This window comes from Oncorhynchus gorbuscha, linkage group LG15, assembly GCF_021184085.1.
Source record: "Oncorhynchus gorbuscha isolate QuinsamMale2020 ecotype Even-year linkage group LG15, OgorEven_v1.0, whole genome shotgun sequence".
In the NCBI taxonomy this organism is placed as follows: domain Eukaryota; kingdom Metazoa; phylum Chordata; class Actinopteri; order Salmoniformes; family Salmonidae; genus Oncorhynchus; species Oncorhynchus gorbuscha.
Window position 1 is genome coordinate 9,357,139 of NC_060187.1, and position 26,314 is coordinate 9,383,452.

Consider the following 26,314-nt stretch of genomic DNA (forward strand, 5'->3'; position numbering starts at 1 on the left):
GTGGAGACAGACAGTATGGTCATAGAGAGATGGTGGAGACAGACAGTATGGTCATGGAGAGATGGTGGAGACAGACAGTATGGTCATAGAGAGATGGTGGAGACAGACAGTATGGTCATGGACAGAGGGTGGAGACACAGTAGGGTCGTGGACAGAGGGTGGAGACACAGTAGGGTCATGGACAGAGGGTGGAGACACAGTAGGGTCATGGACAGAGGGTGGAGACACAGTAGGGTCATGGACAGAGGGTGGAGACACAGTAGGGTCATGGACAGAGGGTGGAGACACAGTAGGGTCATGGACAGAGGGTGGAGACACAGTAGGTCATGGACAGAGGGTGGAGACACAGTAGGGTCATGGACAGAGGGTGGAGACACAGTAGGGTCATGGACAGAGGGTGGAGACACAGTAGGGTCATGGACAGAGGGTGGAGACACAGTAGGGTCATGGACAGAGGGTGGAGACACAGTAGGGTCATGGACAGAGGGTGGAGACACAGTAGGGTCATGGACAGAGGGTGGAGACAGACAGTATGGTCATAGAGAGATGGTGGAGACAGACAGTATGGTCATAGAGAGATGGTGGAGACAGACAGTATGGTCATGGAGAGATGGTGGAGACAGACAGTATGGTCATGGAGAGATGGTGGAGACAGACAGTATGGTCATGGAGAGATGGTGGAGACAGACAGTATGGTCATGGAGAGATGGTGGAGACACAGTAGGGTCATAGAGAGATGGTGGAGACACAGTAGGGTCATGGACAGAGGGTGGAGACAGTATGGTCATAGAGAGAGGGTGGAGACACAGTAGGGTCATAGAGAGGGTGGAGACAGACAGTAGGGTCATGGACAGAGGGTGGAGACACAGTAGGGTCATGGACAGAGGGTGGAGACACAGTAGGGTCATGGACAGAGGGTGGAGACACAGTAGGGTCATGGACAGAGGGTGGAGACACAGTAGGGTCATGGACAGAGGGTGGAGACACAGTAGGGTCATGGACAGAGGGTGGAGACACAGTAGGGTCATGGACAGAGGGTGGAGACACAGTAGGGTCATGGACAGAGGGTGGAGACACAGTAGGGTCATGGACAGAGGGTGGAGACACAGTAGGGTCATGGACAGAGGGTGGAGACACAGTAGGGTCATGGACAGAGGGTGGATGGACACAGTAGGGTCATGGACAGAGGGTGGAGACACAGTAGGGTCATGGACAGAGGTGGAGACACAGTAGGGTCATGGACAGAGGGTGGAGACACAGTAGGGTCATGGACAGAGGGTGGAGACACAGTAGGGTCATGGACAGAGGGTGGAGACACAGTAGGGTCATGGACAGAGGGTGGAGACACAGTAGGGTCATGGACAGAGGGTGGAGACACAGTAGGGTCATGGACAGAGGGTGGAGACACAGTAGGGTCATGGACAGAGGGTGGAGACACAGTAGGGTCATGGACAGAGGGTGGAGACACAGTAGGGTCATGGACAGAGGGTGGAGGTGGAGACACAGTAGGGTCATGGACAGAGGGTGGAGACACAGTAGGGTCATGGACAGAGGGTGGAGACACAGTAGGGTCATGGACAGAGGGTGGAGACACAGTAGGGTCATGGACAGAGGGTGGAGACACAGTAGGGTCATGGACAGAGGGTGGAGACACAGTAGGGTCATGGACAGAGGGTGGAGACACAGTAGGGTCATGGACAGAGGGTCATGGACAGAGGGTGGAGACAGACAGTATGGTCATAGACAGTGGAGACACATGGTCATAGAGAGATGGTGGAGACACAGTAGGGTCATGGAGAGAGGGTGGAGACACAGTAGGGTCATAGAGAGAGGGTGGAGACACAGTAGGTCATAGAGAGAGGGTGGAGACACAGTAGGTCATAGAGAGAGGGTGGAGACACAGTAGGGTCATAGAGAGAGGGTGGAGACACAGTAGGGTCATAGAGAGAGGGTGGAGACACAGTAGGGTCATAGAGAGACACAGTAGGTGGAGAGACACAGTAGGGTCAGAGGGTGGAGACAGAGGGTGGAGACACAGTAGGGTCATAGAGGGTGGAGACACAGTAGGTCATAGAGAGAGGGTGGAGACACAGTAGGGTCATAGGAGAGAGGGTGGGGACACAGTAGGGTCATGGAGAGAGGGTGGGGACACAGTAGGGTCATGGAGAGAGGGTGGAGACACAGTAGGGTCATGGAGAGAGGGTGGAGACACAGTAGGGTCAGACTGTAGGGTCACAGACAGACTGTAGGGTCAGACAGACAGACAGAGGGTGGTGGGGGCTACAACCCCTGTTGCCAGGGGCCATATGTGTAAATGGTGGAGGTGGGGGCTACAACCCCTGTTGCCAGGGGCCATATGTGTGAATGGTGGAGGTGGGGGCTACAACCCATGTCGCCAGGGGCCATATGTGTGAATGGTGGAGGTGGGGGCTACAACCCATGTCGCCAGGGCGCATATGTGTGTCCGGATGGTGGAGGGCTGGTGTCAATTTAAATAGGAGGACAAGCTCAATACTATGAGCTCTCCTTCACCAGCCTCCACTGAGATCCCCACTGAGATAGAACCAGGGAGAAATAGTTCTTATTCTCCTTATTCTTTACTTTAGGTTGTGGCAGAGGAATATAATCGACTGAAAGACCTTAAGAGGGTGAGCAGACATTTCTATGAAATCTTTCTACATTATAAAGAATGAACTTTTACCACCCCATAATGGAGAATAGACGATGAAACTATCTGTTTTCTCTCTGCTCCTCCCCAGACACCAGACTACCAGGCTAAGAAGCTGGAGTGTCGCAAGTTGAGACACAAACTGTTCCATATCAAACGTGTGGTCAAGGCCTACGACAAGAGCCTTTCTTAAAGCCAAGCTCTCCCTCCAACCCTATCCACCCCCTCTGTCGTCATGACAACACCACACTCCTGGACTAAGAATATGCAAAACACTAAGATTATGTAGAATGTTGAAAACCAAAGCTCCCTTCTTGGCATTTACACACACACACACACACACACACACACACACACACACACGGTTATGTGATTCCTTCTGCCTCGATTAATTTCAGACCAGTTCTCTTCTCTATGTGGATTGCTTCACAGACACTATCGTACACTGTGGGGTTGAAAGACTATATTCATAATACTTCACACGTAACACACAGCCCACTAGCACTGCCATATTCCTAACTGCGCCTAGTAAGTAACATTGTTGTACATGCTTGCCTTGAAACACGGCAGTCTATTTGACTGAATGGGTGTGGTTATAAAAGGTTACTTCAATGTCGTTTCACCTGAGGTCGTCTGTGATAGAGGCATTGGGCCTTTTGCTGGTTCCTGTTTGCATTGTTTTATCTCCACAGATAAGGCAGTATCGTAGAAAAGGTCGAGTCACATTGCTGAGTATGCATCAATCCTACTAGAACAAACCCGTGCTGTGTGCTTCAGGCACTCCACAAAAGAAAGCTAAAATACCCGCTGTTTTCTCTTAAAAAGGACTGAATTCCACCTTATATTATGACAGTTGGAGGACCTGCAGTATGTGAACACTCTCTGAGCTGCGTTCGTAAATTCATTCTGGTTATCTACCCGGATTTCAGAGCACTCTAGTCTTTGTGCCAGAGCGCAAATAACTGACAACAGATGAACATGACTGGTGTCAGTTAACGTCGGTAAAAAAGAAGGGGAAAAGCGTAATTAAATTGTTGCCAGCAGCACAGTTACAGTCACCAACGCACCAGGGTAACATGAAAACAGCATAACCAGCTCTGTCAGGGCGAGTCAAGTGGTCAGAGGGAGGTGTTCTAGCGTTTGTGTCTGGAAGTAGCTAGAGAGCTAGGCAACGTTAGTGTGGGAGCTTGACTGCCATTGGGAGGTCAGAACGCACGGAACAACCGTAGTCCTCGGGCCACAGCGTCTAGTGCGCTTCTCTGAACGCTCAGACGAGAGCGAAACGCTCTGAATGTACGAACTGACAACACCGCACTCTAAATTTACTCGGCTATTACAGATTGAATTTAGGAACTGACACTCTGACAAGACCACACTCTGAACGTACTCGGGCATTACAGATTGAATTTAGGAACTGACACTCTGACAACACCACACTCTGAACGTACTCGGGCATTACAGATTGAATTTAGGAACTGACACTCTGACAACACCACACTCTGAACGTACTCGGGCATTACAGATTGTATTTAGGAACTGACACTCTGTTGTGTATTGCCATGACAACCTCAAAGTTGTGTTTGAGAAAAGTCGGGCTATGTTTGCAACATTGTCAGTGAAATTACTATTGTACTGTGTCTGCAGATAATTTCCAATATCACCATCTAGACTTCTTCTAAATCTGTTGTCCATTGTGATTAACTGTATATTTTGTATATATTTTGGAGTTAAACTGGATTTAAATGGTGAAGTATTTACTAATAACACAGGATGAAGAGGAACAAAACGCTTTTGTATTTGTCCTATGCATTCTTCATGTTAGGAGCCGTCGGTCTGAATTCCTGCCACGTTCACGCGCCAGTCAGAACTAGGAAACGCTGACATTTCCCACTCGCTAACTGTTGAACGCGGCACGGCACGTCTGTAACTTCAAACCGTTAGCAAGTCGGACATTTCTAAGTTTCCTAGTTCCGATTAGTACATGAACGCGGCAATATAGTGACATTTTGGTCATTGTGTACTTACTGAAGAGACAAAGGAACTGTTGTCCAGGGTGTTTTCTCAGTGGTCATTCACAATGCACTGATGCTATGCACATATTAATTAACCAATGACAGGGGCAGTATTTTATGAACAATGTTTGTCTCATCATGTGCTCTTTAAACACTGTGGGAAGCATGCATCAATGTGGTAAATGTATCAATAAGCTCAACTCGGTTTTGATTGGATTGTTCTGCTGTGATATAATGATTTCCTGTGATATAATGTTGATTTATTATGTGTTGTTGTCACTGCTCTGCTAATACACACCTTCTGCAAGGTGACGCTTCTCAATGTCAGTTAGAAAATTATTTACAGCTATTTGGATTATTTGTTATTCATTTGTATTTTCTATGTTTGAATTGATGAGTTTTATGGAGAACAGATTTGTCTCCCCCCCTCATTTATGAGTCTTATTTTTATATGAATTTATTTCCTTTCATGTTACTGTAAAATCTCTTGTAAAAAGGCATAATTTCTAAAACGTGTTGATTGCCATGAAAAAAAATAAACTTCTGTAATTCTTTAACAACGGTAATGTAACAAATACAGTATCCAGGATCCCTTTCCTTTCTCCTAATGCCATCTAAAACCATACTGCTGGTCAAGTTACCAGCTTGTTAGACAGCTAAACATGACTGGACTAGGATGTTTATTTTTAAACAAATATCTAGCAGCCTGCAAGTACCAGGGGAAACATTTAAGTTTAGCTCCGGTAATACAGTATATCATAGCTTTTGAATGGTTTTCTGGATGGTAAAGTCTGTCTAATCAGACATGCTCATGGTTCTCACAGGGGAGGTGCAATTAAGCGGTCGCTACCTCACTCTTCAGTAAAGAGGAAATTCAGCAACTCTTTGAGGACAGCGGGGGAGAATCTCAATTAGATTTTGTTCGACTCCTTGCAACCTCTTCTCTGTCCTCTTCTTGCCTCCTTTTGAAAGAGACTTACATATGTTTCAATTATCGATCAGATTTTCACAACTCATTTACCAATCACATCATGTCTTGTCTTCCGATTTGTTTTTCCACCTGTAAACCCCTGGTGAAGAGTGAAGACAAAGGCCCCTGTTGCGTTGGTTTTATCAACTTCCACTTTCCTCAAAGAATTGCTGAGTTACTTCTCCAGACTCACAGGTGAGGTGAAATGATACAATGTATCCACTTTCCTCAAAGAGTTGATGAGTTACTTCTCCAGTCTCACAGGTGAGGTGAAATGATACAATGTATCCACTTTCCTCAAAGAGTTGCTGAGTTACTTCTCCAGTCTCACAGGTGAAATGATACAATGTATCCACTTTCCTCAAAGAGTTGCTGAGTTACTTCTCCAGTCTCACAGGTGAGGTGAAATGATACAATGTATCCACTTTCCTCAAAGAGTTGCTGAGTTACTTCTCCAGTCTCACAGATGAGGTGAAATGATACAATGTATCCACTTTCCTCAAAGAGTTGCTGAGTTACTTCTCCAGTCTCACAGGTGAAATGATACAATGTATCCACTTTGCTGGCGATGTGTCCTGCTCAAATAGTTATTATTAATATAACAATTATAACAACATCCAAAAGTGAACCAGACATGAGCCAACAACTTTAACATCTCTCTTTAGAAGGAATACGGTTCGTCAGACACGGTCACACTGTTTCTAGACAACTTTGATGTGTTATTTCTTACATTATTCTTCTATTTATTTTCTCAGACCGTTTCCATGTGTGTATTGTTTATTTGTATTGCTCGGTTTTACTGCGCTGTTGAAGCTAGAAACAAAAGCATTTCACTGCACCTGAGAACATCTGCAAATCTGTGTACGTGACCAATAAACTTTAATTTGATTTTGATTTGATATCAGCTCTTGTCTAATCAAGACAGTTTTCAAGCATTTAAGGACTTTAAGGCTTGTAATCTTCTGAATTTCCATAGATATAACATGCTTTCATGTTTTAAAAGCCTTATCTAGAATCTTCAAACATTTTAAGTGTTAGTCCCAAATCTCGCTCATGTCTGACAGTTTGCAACAGTCCCATGCTCATGCCCCATACATCAGAAGGTAAACTGTTACTGCCCTCTGGTGGTAGTCTGAAATATTGTTAATAGACCCCTTTTTGTGTTGCAAACATTGCTGCACGAGGACGATGCGCACAAGTTGGTGTCAGAACAAAGGGAGTTCTTGTAGATACCAGCAAATAAAGCCTCCATTTACATGTTTATGAGTGCATTTCACACTACTTTTGGATTATAATTGGATTTTAAGGCTCTTATGAATGTCCTGCTTAATATAATATTTGTGTCATTGCAAATCAACTGCATTATACTTTTTTTTAAACACTTCAACTTCAACCAGTAAAATGGCTCTTTAGCTAGCTTTCGCTACAGCCTATGTCAATGAGCGTTAGCATTCTAGCTAACAACTGTCGCATCCAAAATAGTGATTTTGCAAAGATCACAACCAAATATAATCTTAGCGATTGTTCAAGCAAGAATCAAAACATCATTGTAAGTGTATGATAACCTCAAAAAGTTATTTTATTTCGAAGTAATAAAAAAGAATGGTCTATGTTTCATGGGCGCAGACGGCAATGGCGTTCTTACTGCCACCAAGAGCTGCACGCATCTGTGCGTGATGTCAGTACGTACTGGAAAAGGATCTATTGGACAAAGTATTTTATGATTTGGTGCTCAGGACCATGTATAATTTTTTTCTTCCCCCACACAGTGATCCCGTATTTACAAAATTATACTAATTGGCCAGATGGTGGTGCTATAACAAACGATTGATAAAGCACAATTTGAAAGGTTACATCTCTAATCCCGTTTAATTTAAAATCATAAAATTTGGTACATAGTTCCCTCTCTTTGAAAGCAACAATTTGACCTTAGGCACCTATACCTACAAGGTCTGCAGTGATTAATTTTCTTCCACTTTGAATGTTGGGAAAAACAGTTCAAATGCTACTCCTCTGGTGCCGAATGACTGATCTGCATGAAAGTTGGTATGTGGCAACAATGGACAAAGGTACCACAACACTATTTTTCAGAGGTGTACTTAAAACAACCTATTGACCAATAAACATTCACGTAGGAGTGGTCTGGCACATGCATATAAATCAGTCAACGATATTCGTATTGTAACAAAACTTGGCACACATGTTGCAAACCCTGTCAAAGGGGGTTGCTATAGAAATCAACTGTACATACGTTAGTCACAAGCAATATTTCAGACACCACTGGCCTGATTGTGAGGGAACTTGGATGAATGATGTGTCTAGCCATAGAGATCAGTCATTTACAAAATTACACTAATTGGCCCAAAGGCCAATCTGGATAAAAGCGTCTGCTAAATGACTTAAATGTAAATGTAAAGGCAGCAATGCATCATTCACGTGGGACGATGTCATCAAAAACCTGTTCTCCTACAGCCGAGGTTGGAAGTTTACATACACCTTAGTCAAATACATTTAAACTCAGTTTTTCACAATTCCTGACATTTTTAATCCTAGTAATAATTCCCTGTTTTAGCTCAGTTACGATCATCACTTTATTTTAAGAATATAAAATGTCAGAATAAAAGCAGAGAGAATGATTTATCTCAGCTTTAATTTCTTTCATCACATTCACAGTGGGCCAGAAGATTACATACACTCAATTAGTATTTGGTAGCATTGCCTTTAAATTGTTTAACTAGGGTCAAACCATGCTTCACGGTTGGGATGGTGTTCTTTAGCTTGCAATCATCCCCCTTATTCCTCCAAACATAACGATGGTAATTATGGCCAAACAGTTCTAGTTTTGTTTCATCAGACCAGAGGACATTTCTCCAAAAAGTTTGATCTTTGTCCCCATGTGCAGTTGCAAACTGTAGCCTTGTCTTTTTTATGGCGGTTTTGGAGCAGTGGCTTCTTCCTTACTGAGCAGCCTTTCAGGGTATGTTGATATAGGACTTGTTTTACTGTGGATATAGATACTTTTGAACCCGTTTCCTCCAGATTGATTTGCACTTGTACTTTCATCTCTAGGAGACAGAACGTGTCTCCTTCCTTAGCAGTATGACGGCTGCGTGGTCCCATGGTGTTTATACTTGCATACTATTGTTTGTACAGATGAACGTGGTAGCTTCAGGCATTTAAAATAGCTCCCGAGGATGAACCAGACTTGTGGAGGTCTACAATTCTGAGGTCTTGGCGGATTTCTTTTGATTTTCCCATGATGTCAAGCAAAGAGGCACTGGGTTTGAAGGTAGGCCTTGAAAAACATCCACAGGTACACCTCCAATTAACTCAAATTATGTAAATTAGCCTATCAGAAGCTTCTAAAGCCATGACATCATTTTCTGGAATTTCCCAAGCTGTTTAAAGGCACAGTCAACTTAGTGTATGAAAACTTCTGACCCACTGGAATTGTGATACAGAGAATGATAAGTGAAATAATCTGTCTGTAAACAATTGTTGGAAAAACTACTTGTGTCATGTGTAACAGTACTCTTCTGGCGTTGTGTACATCAGTCATCGACACGGAACTCCAATATGTAGCACCAATCATGTAGCTTTATTCTGATAAGAACGACACAAAATTACACGTCATGCAATGCCCGTCTCACCATCCAACTCTGCACTCACGCACGCTGGTTTGGTGCTTGTTCACTGGGGCAGTTACCAAAATAATACAATTACAATATACAATATAATATCTTTAACAATGTACCTGATAAGAACGACACAAAATTGCACGTCATGCAATGCCCGTCTCACCATCCAACTCTGCACTCACGCACTGTACAAAATATATGAACCCCCCCCTAGCTAATACTGGCGGGAATTCTCTACAACAAAATGCACAACAAATATTCTCCAAAAACCGCTGCATCTTATGTGTGATGTTTGAATAACATTTACGAACTATTTGATATAAATTGTACATTTAAATCATCACTTGAGAGCATAAAATCACTTTTGACGTACGGTGCTTTGCAACCAACAACTTACCGCTGGTTTGGTGCTTGTTCACTGGGACGATTCTAACTGGAACATCCCCCCTCGTAAGCAAGCTACGCAAACCAGCCAATAAGATGCCATGTTGAGTAGGTGAACGCAAGACAAACTCAAACCAAAAACCCATTGGCTTAACAATAAAGTGGCAAGGGGAATCACCAATATAACCCTGTTACACCTGCACAAAGTATATGTCCTCACGACTTGCCAAAACTATAGTTTGTTAACAAGAAACATGTGGGGTGGTTGAAAAATTTGTTTTATTGACTCCAACCTAAGTGTATGTAAACTTCAGACTTCAACTGTATCTTACTGTATCCATTTTACATTTACATTTAAGTCATTTAGCAGACACTCTTATCCAGAGCGACTTACAAATTGGTACATTCACCTTATGACATCCAGTGGAACAGTCACTTTACAATAGTGCATCTAATAGTGTATCCATTCAAGGAACAAGCTCAGAACATTAAAGTGCAGGTTTCACAGACCCAGATTAAGTCTAGTCCTGGATTAACAATCAATTTCAATAGAGATTATCCATTAACAATGCTTTTAAATCCAGGAGGAGATGTAATCTGGTTCCTGCAATCTGTCCCTAAAAGTAAAAACGGGGCTAATACTTTATAACAGAATATATGATAAACATGAACTGTATGGGAGGATTCTACATAGATCCTGTTCCTGCAGTCAATCGCCCTCTAGTGGCCTCATGGGTGGAATGTTCATGTTTTTCATGATGTAATAACTAATAAACATATATTTTTTGAAACTGCAGAAAATCCATTGTTTCCATGTCAACCTGTTTGTTATATTTCAGTTTTCTGTGATGTATATAGAAAGCCTAATATTGGGAGGAAACCTCAACATGGAATACATTTCAACTGTATCTGACATTGTACAGGTGTCTTATTTTGTTAAGCCCATAACCATTTTTTAATAATTTAAAGGGTGGTATATTAATTTAATATTTTTGATTGTTTGATTTGAATGAAAAATGACCACACAACCACATTGGTCTTTGAGATGGTCCTTTATTCATTAGACAATACACAACATTCTGCATTACTGACATTCTCCATGGACTCATGAATGACCCAAGAAATTATTTACTAAGTGTGTTTGCTGCATTAGCTGTAGAAGCAGCAACAGCAGTCAGTACACCAAGCACACCTGCAGTACCAGCTAACACATTATTCAGGAAGTCATCTGCCTATAAGGAAAAATACAAAAAGAAAAATAATAATTAAAATGGAGTGCATCTCCTCAAGCAAAGCATTAATTAGAATATTCTCTCATTATACTGTCATGGCTACCTGTTTGGACTTTGATTTGCCATAACGGAGGAAAGTAACAAAATGCTCGCAGTTGTTTCCAAGGAGGTTATATTTTATTGTGCTGCCTCTCATTTTGTCCACATCCCCCATAATGACGTCAGTCCTCCTTGGTTTGTACTCGTCATCCAGGTAGTTGTTGATTTTGTAAGTATTCCCTGCTGTCACATCCTGTAATGTCTCTATTGTAATCGTGCCTTTACAGGCAACACTGCCGCTGGATGAGCTAAAACTGCAGAAAGCTACTTTTGAAGGTCCATCTACAAAACAGGAGGAAATAAAAGGTGTGTTTTGATGATGAGAAATAAAGAAACTGACTATCGACCATATTCAGATATCAGTTTTACTCTGCTGTTAGGGGCAGCAGGAAGTCTAGTGGTTAGAGCATTGGGCCAGTACTCTGCTGTTAGGGGCAGCAGGAAGTCTAGTGGTTAGAGCATTGGGCCAGTACTCTGTTGTTAGGGGCAGCAGGAAGTCTAGTGGTTAGAGCATTGGGCCAGTACTCTGCTGTTAGGGGCAGCAGGTAGTCTAGTGGTTAGAGCATTGGGCCAGTACTCTGCTGTTAGGTGCAGCAGGTAGTCTAGTGGTTAGAGCATTGGGCCAGTACTCTACTGTTAGGGGCAGCAGGTAGTCTAGTGGTTAGAGCATTGGGCCAGTACTCTGCTGTTAGGGGTAGCAGGTAGTCTAGTGGTTAGAGCATTGGGCCAGTACTCTGCTGTTAGGGGCAGCAGGTAGTCTAGTGGTTAGAGCATTGGGCCAGTACTCTGCTGTTAGGGGCAGCTGTTAGGTAGTCTAGTGGTTAGAGCATTGGGCCAGTACTCTGCTGTTAGGGGCAGCAGGTAGTCTAGTGGTTAGAGCATTGGGCCAGTACTCTGCTGTTAGGGGCAGCAGGTAGTCTAGTGGTTAGAGCATTGGGCCAGTACTCTGCTGTTAGGGGCAGCAGGTAGTCTAGTGGTTAGAGCATTGGGACAGTACTCTGCTGTTAGGGGCAGCAGGTAGTCTAGTGGTTAGAGCATTGGGACAGTACTCTACTGTTAGGGGCAGCAGGTAGTCTAGTGGTTAGAGCATTGGGCCAGTACTCTACTGTTAGGGGTAGCAGGTAGTCTAGTGGTTAGAGCATTGGGCCAGTACTCTGCTGTTAGGGGCAGCAGGTAGTCTAGTGGTTAGAGCATTGGGCCAGTACTCTGTTGTTAGGGGCAGCAGGTAGTCTAGTGGTTAGAGCATTGGGCCAGTACTCTGCTGTTAGGGGCAGCAGGTAGTCTAGTGGTTAGAGCATTGGGCCAGTACTCTGCTGTTAGGGGCAGCAGGTAGTCTAGTGGTTAGAGCATTGGGCCAGTACTCTGCTGTTAGGGGCAGCAGGTAGTCTAGTGGTTAGAGCATTGGGCCAGTACTGTTAACATTTGACTTCAGATGATGTTTACACCCTGCCCCAATTCTGGAATTGGAATATCGGCTACAACAAAAACATTTCCAGAAAAACATCATACCTGGAGTTACCAACTGGATGACCTTTCCATGTCCAATGTACAGAGCCCAGTGTTTGTATTGAACTCTGTTTATCTCAATCATGTCACCAATCTCCATCTAAGAATAAGGTGGGTAAGACGACATGTAATTATGTAACACCCCCCCCCCCCCCCCACACACACACAGTCCTGTTTTACAAACCTATTTTCTTCCACACTAATCCTAACCCTAAATCTGGTCGCCACAAGTATAGTTAAACATGTTCACACACACACAAACTCCTTTTATGGTACTGTTGATTATTATAAATTAGTATTAGTCAAGGATCAGCAACAGTACTTACTGTGGTCGGACTCCTGGTTTGCATGTGAATGTCTCACTGTGGGTTGTGTCTCGTGAAGAAAAAGCATCGCCCTTATATGACAAGGTCCAACACTAACATCCTGTTATTCAACTTAACTCTTTGAGACCCGAGCGTTCTTGCAACTAGCTCTACCTCTGGCTAAGAATGTTTGTTTCTCAAGTAAATGTTTTCTACATAATCACTACTTCAGAAAGGAAACACCTCGTACAAATATGTTTAACCATTTATTAAAGAATGAATAAGGCAAGTCTTGGCTCTGCTCCTTCAGGGTAGATCACAGCAGAACGCTTTGTTTAGATATGATCAAATAGACCAGCTGAAGTCCTCCTACCATTACAGACTGTATACTGTAGACCAGCTGAAGTCATACTACCATTACAAGACTGTATACTATAGACCAGCTAAAGTCATCCTACCATTACAGACTGTATACTATAGACCAGCTAGACTGTATACTATAGACCAGCTAAAGTCATCCTACCATTACAGACGGTATACTATAGACCAGCTGAAGTCATCCTACCATTACAAGACTGTATACTATAGACCAGCTAAAGTCATCCTACCATTACAGACTGTATACTGGAGACCAGCTGAATTCATCCTACCATTACAGATGGTATACTATAGACCAGCAAAAGTCATCCTACCATTACAGACTGTATACTGTAGACCAGCTGAAGTCATCCTACCATTACAGACTGTATACTGTAGACCAGCTGAAGTCCTCCTACCATTACAGACTGTATACTGTAGACCAGCTAAAGTCATCCTACCATTACAGACTGTATACTGTAGACCAGCTGAAGTCCTCCTACCATTACAGACTGTATACTATAGACCAGCTAAAGTCATCCTACCATTACAGACTGTATACTATAGACCAGCTAAAGTCATCCTACCATTACAGACTGTATACTATAGACCAGCAAAAGTCATCCTACCATTACAGACTGTATACTATAGACCAGCTAAAGTCATCCTACCATTACAAGACTGTATACTATAGACCAGCTAAAGTCATCCTACCATTACAAGACTGTATACTGTAGACCAGCTAAAGTCATCCTATCATTACAGACTGTATACTATAGACCAGCTAAAGTCATCCTACCATTACATACTGTACACTATAGACCAGCAAAAGTCATCCTACCATTACAAGACTGTATACTATAGACCAGCTAAAGTCTTCCTACCATTTCAATACTGTATACTATAGACCAGCTAAAGTCATCCTACCATTACAGACTGTATACTATAGACCAGCAAAAGTCATCCTACCATTACAGACTGTATACTATAGACCAGCTAAAGTCTTCCTACCATTACAGACCGTATACTATAGACCAGCAAAAGTCATCCTACCATTACAAGACTGTATACTATAGACCAGCTAAAGTCTTCCTACCATTTCAATACTGTATACTATAGACCAGCTAAAGTCATCCTACCATTACAGACTGTATAATATAGACCAGCAAAAGTCATCCTACCATTACAGACTGTATACTATAGACCAGCTAAAGTCTTCCTACCATTACAGACCGTATACTATAGACCAGCAAAAGTCATCCTACCATTACAGACTGTATTCTATAGACCAGCAAAAGTCATCCTACCATTACAGACTATACTATGGACCAGCAAATGTTATCCTACCATTACAAGACTGTATACTATAGACCAGCTAAAGTCATCCTACCATTACAGACTGTATACTATAGACCAGCAAAAGTCATCCTACCATTACAGACTGTATACTATAGACCAGCTAGACTGTATACTATAGACCAGCTAAAGTCATCCTACCATTACAAGACTGTATACTATAGACCAGCTAAAGTAATCCTACCATTACAGACTGTATACTATAGACCAGCAAAAGTCATCCTACCATTACAGACTGTATACTATAGACCAGCTAGACTGTATACTATAGACCAGCTAAAGTCATCCTACCATTACAAGACTGTATACTATAGACCAGCTAAAGTAATCCTACCATTACAGACTGTATACTATAGACCAGCTAAAGTCATCCTACCATTACAGACTGTATACTATAGACCAGCTAAAGTAATCCTACCATTACAAGAATGTATACTATAGACCAGCTAAAGTCATCCTACCATTACAGACTGTATACTATAGACCAGCTAAAGTCATCCTACCATTACAGACTGTCTACTATAGACCAGCTAAAGTCATCCTACCATTACAAGACTGTATACTATAGACCAGCAAAAGTCATCCTACCATTACAGACTGTCTACTATAGACCAGCTAAAGTCATCCTACCATTACAGACTGTCTACTATAGACCAGCTAAAGTCCTCCTACCATTACAGACTGTCTACTATAGACCAGCTAAAGTCCTCCTACCATTACAGACTGTATACTATAGACCAGCAAAAGTCATCCTACCATTACAGACTGTCTACTATAGACCAGCTAAAGTCATCCTACCATTACAGACTGTATACTATAGAGCAGCTAAAGTCATCCTACCATTACAAGACTGTATACTATAGACCAGCTAAAGTCATCCTACCATTACAGACTGTATAATATAGACCAGCTAAAGTCATCCTACCATTACAGACTGTATACTATAGACCAGCTAAAGTAATCCTACCATTACAAGAATGTATACTATAGACCAGCTAAAGTCATCCTACCATTACAGACTGTATACTATAGAGCAGCTAAAGTCATCCTACCATTACAAGACTGTATACTATAGACCAGCTAAAGTCATCCTACCATTACAGACTGTATACTATAGACCAGCAAAAGTCATCCTACCATTACAGACTGTCTACTATAGACCAGTGTCGTGGAAATGTCCTGTATTTAACAAATCCTGAGAGCAAACCACACACAAGTCAGAGCTAGTTATCACAAATTACATCATTAATTATATGAGCTCCTTCACAACCCTGTGACTCTCAGATCAATTCAGTGTCTATAAATGAATTCTCTGAGAGTCCCTTACACATTGCAACTGAGATCCTTTATAGCAAAGACACACATAGCCAGACAGCATAGGCATAATTTATCGTTCAGCTTTGTCTCCTGAACTATGTGTTTTTCTCAAACTCAGAACCATAAACAAATCCTCCATATCAACAGCCATATATCAAATCCATCCTATCTTGACAAGATCACAGAGACACCCTGACTGGCACACAGACATTGTGGAGCCAAGAGATACACGCTTCACCTCTCCCCTCTCTCCGGCCCAAACAACTTAGTCTTGACAGAGAACAGATACTGCAACCCCGCCACAGTATTATACAAACACATTCTGATGAGAAGTAACTTACAATGATGAATATAAAACATCTTACCTATGTTACCAATTAATTCTGATTATTCCCCAACAACAGCTAAAGTCATCCTACCATTACAAGACTGTATGCTATAGACCAGCTAAAGTCATCCTACCATTACAAGACTGTATGCTATAGACCAGCTAAAGTCATCCTACCATTACAAGACTGTACACTATAGACCAGCTAAAGTCATCCTACCATTACAAGACTGTATACTATAGACCAGCTAAAGTCATCCTACTATTACAAGACTGTATGCTATAGACCAGCTAAAGTCATCCTACCATTACAAGACTGTATACTATAGACCAACTAATGTCATTTTTTTCATGATGTAAAAACGTATGAACATTTTTTATAAACTGCAGAAAATCCATTGTTTCGATGTCAAATGGTTTTGTTATATTTCAGTCTTCTGTGATGTATATAAAGTCTAATATTGGGATGAAAACTTAAAATGGAATATATATATCAATGTATCTGATATGGTAGAGGTGTCTTCTTTTGTTAAGCCAATAACCATGCGTGTGAAGTGTATACGTGTTTCTATGTAGATTTGTCTAAGACTACCCAGAAACACTCTGTGTGACGCTGATTTAGCCCACGGCAGTACAAGGTTAAATTTTGATACTATAAAGTCTAGTATATTAATTTAATATTCTGTTTGATTTGAATGAAAAATGACCACACAACCACATTGGTCTTTGAGATCGTCCTTTATTCATTAGTCTTTAAACAACATTTTGCATCACAAGCATTCATGCACTCATGAGACCCAAGTTACCTATTTATTATCGGTTTTTGGTGCGAGAGTCAAACTAGCCACTCCAAGCATGGCTAAAATACTAGCTAAGAATTTCTTCATGAAATCAACTGCCTATAGGGAAAAAAGACAAAGAAAAATAATTAATATGGAGTGCATCTCATCAAGCAAAGCGTTAATTAGAATATTCTCTCAATTATACTGTCATGGCTACCTGTTTGGACTCTGATTGGCCGTAACGGAGGAAAGTAACAAAATGCTTGCAGTTGTTTCCAAGGAGGTCATATGATATTGTGTGGCCTTTCAGGATGTCCACATCCTCCATAATGACGTCAGTCCTCCTTGGTTTGTACTTGTTATCCAAGTAGTTGTTTATGTCGTAAGGATTTCCGTCTGCCACAGCCTTTACTGTATCTATTGTAATCATGCCTTTACAGGAAACACTGGGTGAGCTGGATAAGAAAGCACTCCAGAAACCTGAAGACCCATCTACAAAACAGGAGGAAAGGACAAGGTTTGTGTGTTGTCAAACTTTATCAGTAAGAATTGTAATAATGGAGCGGTCAACATCCACCTGAACACACTGCTATTCTCTGTTTATTATCCTTTCATAGTCACTTTACCTCTACCTACATGTACATATTACCTCAACTAAAATGTACCCCTTCACATTGACTCTGTACCGGTTCCCCCTGTATATAGCCTCCACATTGGCTCTGTACCAGTACCCCCTGTATATAGCCTCCACATTGACTCTGTACCGGTACCCCCTGTATATAGCCTCCACATTGGCTCTGTACCAGTACCCCCTGTATATAGCCTCCACATTGACTCTGTACCGGTACCCCCCTGTATATAGTCTCCACATTGACTCTGTACCGGTACCCCCTGTATTTTGCCTCCACATTGACTCTGTGCCGGTTCCCCCTGTATATAGCCTCCACATTGACTCTATACCGGTACCCCCTGTATATAGCCTCCACATTGACTCCGTACCGGAACCCCCTGTATATAGCCTCCACATTGACTCTGTACCGGTACCTCCTGTATATATCCTCCACATTGACTCTGTGCCGGTTCCCCCTGTATATAGCCTCCACATTGACTCTGTACCGCTTCCCCCTGTATATTGCCTCCACATTGACTCTGTACCAGTACCCCCTGTATATAGCCTCCACATTGACTCTGTACCGGTACCCCCTGTATATAGCCTCCACATTGACTCTGTACTGGTACCCGCTGTATATAGCCTCCACATTGACTCTGTACCGGTACCCCCTGTATACAGTGGGGCAAAAAAGTATTTAGTCAGCCACCAATTGTGCAAGTTCTCCCACTTAAAAAGATGAGAGAGGCCTGTAAAATCTCATCATAGGTACACTTCAACTATTACAGACAAAATGAGGGAAAAAAATCCAGAATATCACATTGTAGGATTTTTTATGAATTTATTTGCAAATTATGGTGGAAAATAAGTATTTTTGTACTCAGTGTGAATATAAACCATGTGTGGCGTGATCTTTATAACGTCTTATATTTCTCATATGGCTATCCACAGGATTCCCTCGCAAGATACATTTACATTTACATTTAAGTCATTTAGCAGACACTCTTATAAGCTGTTATCTTGACCTATGGGAATATTCTACTTATCTAACTGGCAACAGTAAGCAGCACGAACCCAGCCGCCGTGGAGACGCATCGCCGGGTGATAGGGACTACCAAGACTGTATACTATGTACTATGTATACTGTATACTATGTACTATGTATACTGTATACTATGTACTATGTATACTGTATACTATGGGTGAATATTAACCATGTGTAGCATGATCTTTGCAACATTCAGTATGTCTTATATCTCATATGACGCTCCGCAAGATTCCTTCCTTTACAAAAAGGATTCGCTAGATGATGGCGCTATAACAAGCGATTGAAAATGCACATTTTGAAATGTCACGTCCCTTGTCCCGTTTGACCTGAAATCATGAAATTCGGTACATAGTTCCCTCTCTTCACAAGGAACAATTTGACCTTAGGCACCTATACCTACAAGGTCTGCAGTGATGAACTTTCCTCCATTTTGAATGTTGGGAAAAATACTTAAAATGCTACTCCTCTGGCACCGAATGACTGATCTGCATGAAAGTTGGTATGTGGCAACAATGGACAAAGGTCTCTCAACACACTATTTTTCAGAGGTGTACTTAAAACAACCTGGCCGCTATTGACCAATAAACATTCACATGGGCGTGGTCTGGCACAAATGCATATAAAACAGTCAAGGATATTCGTATTGTAACAACACTTGGCACACATGTTGCAAACCCTGTCAATGGGGGTTGCCATAGTAATCAACTGTACATACGTTAGTCACAAGCAATATTTCAGACACCACTGGCCTGATTGTGAGGGAACTTGGATGAATGATGTGTCTTGCCATAGAGATCAGTCATTTACAAAATTACACTAATTGGCCCAAAGGCAGCAATGCATACATTAAATTAGCATTTGGTAGCATTGCCTTAAAATTGTTTAACTTGGGTCAAACCCCCATGCTACACGGTTGGGATGGTGTTCTTCAGCTTGCAAGCATCCCTTATTCCTCCAAACATAACGATGGTCATTATGACCAAACAGTTCTAGTTTTGTTTCATTAGACCAGAGGACATTTTTCCAAAAAGTACGATCTTTGTCCCCATGTGCAGTTGCAAACTGTAGTCTGTCTTTTTTATGGTGGTTTTGGAGCAGTGGCTTCTTCCTTGATGAGCGGTCTTTCCTTGCTGAGCGGCCTTTCAGCTTATGTTGATATGATGGCTTTCGGAGCCATCATCGACTCAGTGGGTTTTGTCCAACATGTCTCTGGACCCACTCACTGTCACAGTCATACTCTGGACCTAGTTTTGTCCCATGGAATAAATGTTGTGGACCTTAATGTTTTTCCTCCTAATCCTGGACTATCGGACCACCATTTTATTACGTTTGCAATTGCAACAAATAATCTGCTCAGACCACAACCAAGGAACATCAAAAGTCGTGCTATAAATTCACAGACAACACAAAGATTCCTTGATGTCCTTGCAGACTCCCTCTGTCTACCCAAGGACGCCAGAGGACAAAAATCAGTGAACCACCTAACTGAGGAACACAATTTAACCTTGCGCAATACCCTAGATGCAGTTGCACCCCTAAAAACAAAAAACATTTGTCATAAGAAACTAGCTCCCTGGTATACAGAAAGTACCCGAGCTCTGAAGCAAGCTTCTAGAAAATTGGAACGGAAATGGCGCCACACCAAACTGGAAGTCTTCTGACTAGCTTGGAAAGACAGTACCGTGCAGTATCGAAGAGCCCTTACTGCTGCTCGATCATCCTATTTTTCCAACTTATTTGAGGAAAATAAGAACAATCCGAAATTCCTTTTTGATAATGTCGCAAAGCTAACTAAAAAGCAGCATTCCCCAAGAGAGGATGGCTTTCACTTCAGCAGTAATAAATTCATGAACTTCTTTGAGGAAAAGATCATGTTTATTAGAAAGCAAATGACGGACTCCTCTTTAAATCTGCGTATTCCTTCAATGCTCAGTTGTCCTGAGTCTGCACAACTCTGCCAGGACCTAGGATCAAGAGATACGCTCAAGTGTTTTAGTACTACAGTGCCATGCGAAAGTATTCGGCCCCCTTGAATTTTGCGACCTTTTGCCACATTTCAGGCTTCAAACATAAAGATATAAAACTCTATTTCTTTGTGAAGAATCAACAACGAGTGGGACACAATCATGAAGTGGAACGACATTCATTGGATATTTCAAACTGTTTTAACTAATCAAAAACTGAAAAATTGGGTGTGCAAATTTATTCAGCCCCCTTAAGTTAATACTTTGTAGTGCCACCTTTTGCTGCGATTACAGCTGTAAGTCGCTTGGGGTATGTCTCTATCAGTTTTGCACATCGAGAGACTGAAATATTTGCAAAACAGCTCGAGCTCAGTGAGGTTGGATGGAGAGCATTTGTGAACAGCAGTTTTCAGTTCTTTCCACAGATTCTCGATTGGATTCAGGTCTGGACTTTGACTTGGCCATTCTAACACCTGGATATGTTTAGTTTTGAACCATTCCAATGTAGATTTTGCTTTATGTTTTGGATCATTGTCTTGTTGGAAGACAAATCTCCGTCCCAGTCTCAGGTCTTTTGCAGACTCCATCAGGTTTTCTTCCAGAATGGTCCTGTATTTGGCTCCATCCATCTTCCCATCAATTTTAACCATCTTCCCTGTCCCTGCTGAAGAAAAGCAGGCCCAAACCATGATGCTGCCACCACCATGTTTGACAGTAGGGATAGTGTGTTCAGGGTGATGAGCTGTGTTGCTTTTACGCCAAACATAACGTTTTGCATTGTTGCCAAAAAGTTCAATTTTGGTTTCATCTGACCAGAGCACCTTCTTCCACATGTTTGGTGTGTCTCCCAGGTGGCTTGTGGCAAACTTTAAATGACACTTTTTATGGATATCTTTAAGAAATGGCTTTCTTCTTGCCACTCTTCCATAAAGGCCAGATTTGTGCAATATACGACTGATTGTTGTCCTATGGACAGAGTGTCCCACCTCAGCTGTAGATCTCTGCAGTTCATCCAGAGTGATCATGGGCCTCTTGGCTGCATCTCTGATCAGTCTTCTCCTTGTATGAGCTGAAAGTTTAGAGGGACGGCCAGGTCTTGGTAGATTTGCAGTGGTCTGATACTCCTTCCATTTCAATATTATCGCTTGCACAGTTTAAAGCTTGGGAAATCTTTTTGTATCCAAATCCGTCTTTACACTTCTTCACAACAGTATCTCGGACCTGCCTGGTGTGTTCCTTGTTCTTCATGATGCTCTCTGCGCTTTTAACAGACCTCTGAGACTATCACAGTGCAGGTGCATTTATACGGAGACTTGATTACACACAGGTGGATTGTATTTATCATCATTAGTCATTTAGGTCAACATTGGATCATTCAGAGATCCTCACTGAACTTCTGGAGAGAGTTTGCTGCACTGAAAGTAAAGGGGCTGAATAATTTTGCACACCCAATTTTTCAGTTTTTGATTTGTTAAAAAAGTTTGAAATGTCCAATAAATGTTGTTCCACTTCATGATTGTGTCCCACTTGTTGATTCTTCACAAAAAAATACAGTTTTATATCTTTATGTTTGAAGCCTGAAATGTGGCAAAAGGTCGCAAAGTTCAAGGGGGCCGAATACTTTCACAAGGCACTGTATATCTCTTGACACAATGATGAAAATAATCATGGCCTCTAAACCTTCAAGCTGCATACTGGACCCTATTCCAACTAAACTACTGAAAGAGCTTCTTCCTGTGTTTGGCCCTCCTATGTTGAACATAATAAACGTCTCTCTATCCACCGGATGTGTACCAAACTTACTAAAAGTGGCAGTGAAAAAACTTGTGGTTAAAGTCACTTGGCTCTTCAAAAAGCCTAAACCTTGACCCAGAAAATATGCCCGTTCCATGATCTCGCCATCACGGTTGACAACTCCAATGCCGTCTGGATTACTGCAACCGCTGTTGGCTGGGCTCCCTGCCTGTGCCATTAAACCCCTACAACTCAAGGCCTCTAGTGTTCAACCTTCCCAAGTTCTCTCACGTCACCCCGCTCCTCTGCTCTCTCCACTGGCTTCCAGTTGAACTATCGGCCTATATCGGATCTTCCATTCCTCTCGAAATGTTTAGAAAAGGCTGTTGCACAGCAACTCACTACCTTCCTGAAGACAAACAATGTATACAAAATGCTTCAGTCTGGTTTAAGACCCCATCGTAGCACTGAGACTGCACTTGTGAAGGTGGTAAGGTGGTAAGGTGACCTTTTAATGGCATCAGACCGAGGCTCTGCATCTGTCCTCATAAGGTGTGCTACTAGACCTTAGTGCTGAAAATATAAAAAACTATTTTGATCTTCCACCATCGATCACAAACACATTCTGGTTTTTGGAGAGATTGGAAACCCAAATTGGTCTACACGGACAAGTTCTGGCCTGGTTTAGATCTTATCTGTCGGAAAGATGTCGGTTTGTCTCTGTGAATGGTTTGTCCTCTGACAAATCAACTGTAAATTTCGGTGTTCCTCAAGGTTCCGTTTTAGGACCACTATTGTTTTCACTATATATTTTTACCTCTTAGGGATGTCATTCGAAAACATAATGTTATCTTTCACTGCAATGTGGATGACACACAGCTGTACATTTCAATGAAACATGGTGAAGCCCCAAAATTGCCCTCGCTAGAAGCATGTGTTTCAGACATAAGGAAGTGGATGGCTGCAAACTTTCTACTTTTAAACTCGGACAAAACAGAGACGCTTGTTCTAGGTCCCAAGAAACAAAGAGATCTTCTGTTGAATCTGACAATTAATCTTAATGGTTGTACAGTTGTCTCAAATAAAACTATGAAGGACTTCGGCATTACTCTGGACCCTGATCTCTCTTTTGAAGAACATATCAAGACTGTGTCAAGGACAGCTTTTTTCCATCTACGTAACATTGCAAAAATCAGAAACTTTCTGTCCAAAAATGATGCAGAAAAAATTATCCATGCTTTTGTCACTTCTAGGTTAGACTACTGCAATGCTCTACTTTCCGGCTACCCGGATAAAGCACTAAATAAACTTCAGTTAGTGCTAAATACTGCTGCTAGAATCCTGACTAGAACCAAAAAATGTGATCATATTACTCCAGTGCTAGCCTCCCTACACTGGCTTCCTGTCAAGGCATGGGCTGATTTCAAGGTTTTACTGCTAACCTACAAAGCATTACATGGGCTTGTTCCTACCTATCTCTCTGATTTGGTCCTGCCATACATACCTACACGTAGACGCAGGCCTCCTAATTGTCCCTAGAATTTCTAAGCAAACAGCTGGAGGCAGGGCTTTCTCCTATAGAGCTCCATTTTTATGGAATGGTCTGCCTACCCATGTGAGAGACGCAAACTCGGTCTCAACCTTTAAGTCTTTACTGAAGACTCATCTCTGCAGTGGGTCATATGATTGAGTGTAGTCTGGCCCAGGAGTGTGAAGGTGAACGGAAAGGCTCTGGAGCAACGAAACGCCCTTGCTGTCTCTGCCTGACCGGTTCCCCTTTGTCCACTGGGATTCTCTGCCTCTAACTCTATTACAGGGGCTGAGTAACTGGCTTACTAGGGCTCTTTCATACCGTCCCTAGGAGGAGTGCGTCACTTGAGTGGGTTGAGTCACTGATGTGAACTTCCTGTCTGGGTTGGCGCCCCCCCCTTGGGTTGTGCCGTGGCGGAGATCTTTGTGGGCTATACTCGGCCTTGTCTCAGGATGGTAAGTTGGTGGTTGAAGATATCCCTCTAGTGGTGTGGGGGCTGTGCTTTGGCAAAGTGGGTGGGGTTATATCCTTCCTGTTTGGCCCTGTCCGTGGGTGTCATTGGATGGGGCCACAGTGTCTCCTGACCCCTCCTGTCTCAGCCTCCAGTATTTATGCTGCAGTAGTTTATGTGTCGGGGGGCTAGGGTCAGTTTGTCATATCAGGAGTACTTCTCCTGTCCTATCCGGTGTCCTGTGTGAATTTAAGTATGCTCTCTCTAATTCTCTCTTTCTTTCTTTCTTTCTTTCTTTCTTTCTTTCTTTCTCTCTCTCTCTCGGAAGACCTGAGCCCTAGGACCATGCCTCAGGACTACCTGACATGATGACTCCTTGGTGTCCCCAGTCCACCTGGCCATGCTGCTGCTCCAGTTTCAACTGTTCTGCCTGTGATTATTATTATTTGACCATGCTGGTCATTTATGAACATTTTAACATCTTGGCCATGTTCTGTTATAATCTCCACCCGGCACAGCCAGAAGAGGACTGGCCACCCCACATAGCCTGGTTCCTCTCTAGGTTTCTTCCTAGGTTTTGGCCTTTCTAGGGAGTTTTTCCTAGCCACCGTGCTTCTACACCTGCATTGCTTGCTGTTTGGGGTTTTAGGCTGGGTTGCTGTACAGCAATTTGACATATCAGCTGAAGTACAAAGGGCTAAAAAAATACATTTGATTTGATTTTGATTTGATTTGATATAGGACTCGTTTTACTGTGGATATAGATACTTCTGAACCTGTTTCCTCCAGCATCTTCACAGGGTCCTTTGTTGTTGTTCTGGGATTGATTTGCACTTTTCGCACCAAAGTACTTTCATCTCTAGGAGACAGAACGTGTCTCCTTCCTTAGCAGTATGATGGCTGCGTGGTCCCATGGTGTTTATCCCTGCATACTATTTTTTGTACAGATGAACGCGGTACCTGCAGTCATTTGAAAATTGCTCCCTAGGAAGAACCAGACTTGTGGAGGGCTACAATTCTGAGGTCTTGGCTGATTTCTCTTGATTTTCCCCATGATGTCACGCAAAGAGGCACTGAGTTTGAAGGTAGGCCTTGAAATACATCCACAGGTACACCTCCAAATGGACTAAAATTATGTCAATTAGCCTATCAGATGCTTCTAAAGCCATGACATCATTTACTGGAATTTCCCAAGCTGTTTAAAGGCACAGTCAATTTAGTGTATGTAAACTTCTGACCCACTGGAATTGTGATACAGTGAATTATAAGGGAAATAATATGTCTCTAAACAATTGTTGGAAACAGTACTTGTGTCATGCACAAAGTATATGTCCTCACCGACTTGCCAAAACTATAGTTTGTTAACAAGAAATATGTGGAGTGGTTGAAAAACAAGTTTTAATGACTCCAACCCAAGTGTATGTAAAACTTCCGACTTCAACTGTATCTTACTGTATCCATTCAAGGAACAAGCTCAGAACATTAAAGTGCAGGTTTCACAGACCCATATTAAGTCTAGTCCTGGATTAACAATCAATTTCAATAGAGATTATCCATTAACAATGCTTTTAAATCCAGGAGGAGATGTAATCTGGTTCCTGCAATCTGTCCCTAAAAGTAAAAACGGGGCTAATACTTTATAACAGAATATATGATAAACATGAACTGTATGGGAGGATTCTACATAGATCCTGTTCCTGCAGTCAATCGCCCTCTAGTGGCCTCATGGGTGGAATGTTCATGTGTTTCATGATGTAATAACTAATAAACATATATTTTTTGAAACTGCAGAAAATCCATTGTTTCCATGTCAACCTGTTTGTTATATTTCAGTTTTCTGTGATGTATATAGAAAGCCTAATATTGGGAGGAAACCTCAACATGGAATACATTTCAACTGTATCTGACATTGTACAGGTGTCTTCTTTTGTTAAGCCCATAACAATTTTTAAATAATATAAAGGGTGGTATATTAATTTAATATTCTGTTTGATTTGAATGAAAAATGACCACACAACCACA

At 42.1% G+C, this 26,314-nt stretch overlaps 2 protein-coding genes across 2 annotated transcripts in view; one reads left to right on the forward strand and one right to left on the reverse strand.

Moving 5' to 3' along the window:
* LOC123996589 (occludin-like) overlaps positions 1-6,544 on the forward strand; it is a 52,255-nt gene extending 45,711 nt beyond the window's left edge. The window contains exons 7-8 of the mRNA XM_046300069.1: positions 2,607-2,648; positions 2,760-6,544. Coding sequence (XP_046156025.1) covers positions 2,607-2,648; positions 2,760-2,861 — 144 coding nt within the window. The 3' untranslated portion in view covers positions 2,862-6,544. The remainder of the gene's footprint in view (positions 1-2,606; positions 2,649-2,759) is intronic.
* Positions 6,545-10,705: 4,161 nt separating this feature from the next.
* On the reverse strand, positions 10,706-13,277 carry LOC123996823 (phospholipase A and acyltransferase 4-like). Its single transcript, XM_046300566.1, has 4 exons — positions 12,836-13,277; positions 12,513-12,609; positions 11,008-11,285; positions 10,706-10,904 (listed from the first exon to the last, which is right to left on the reverse strand). Exons 1-4 carry the CDS (start codon positions 12,857-12,859, stop codon positions 10,797-10,799), a joined length of 507 nt encoding a protein of 168 aa, XP_046156522.1. The 5' UTR covers positions 12,860-13,277; the 3' UTR covers positions 10,706-10,796.
* Positions 13,278-26,314: the final 13,037 nt, after the last annotated feature.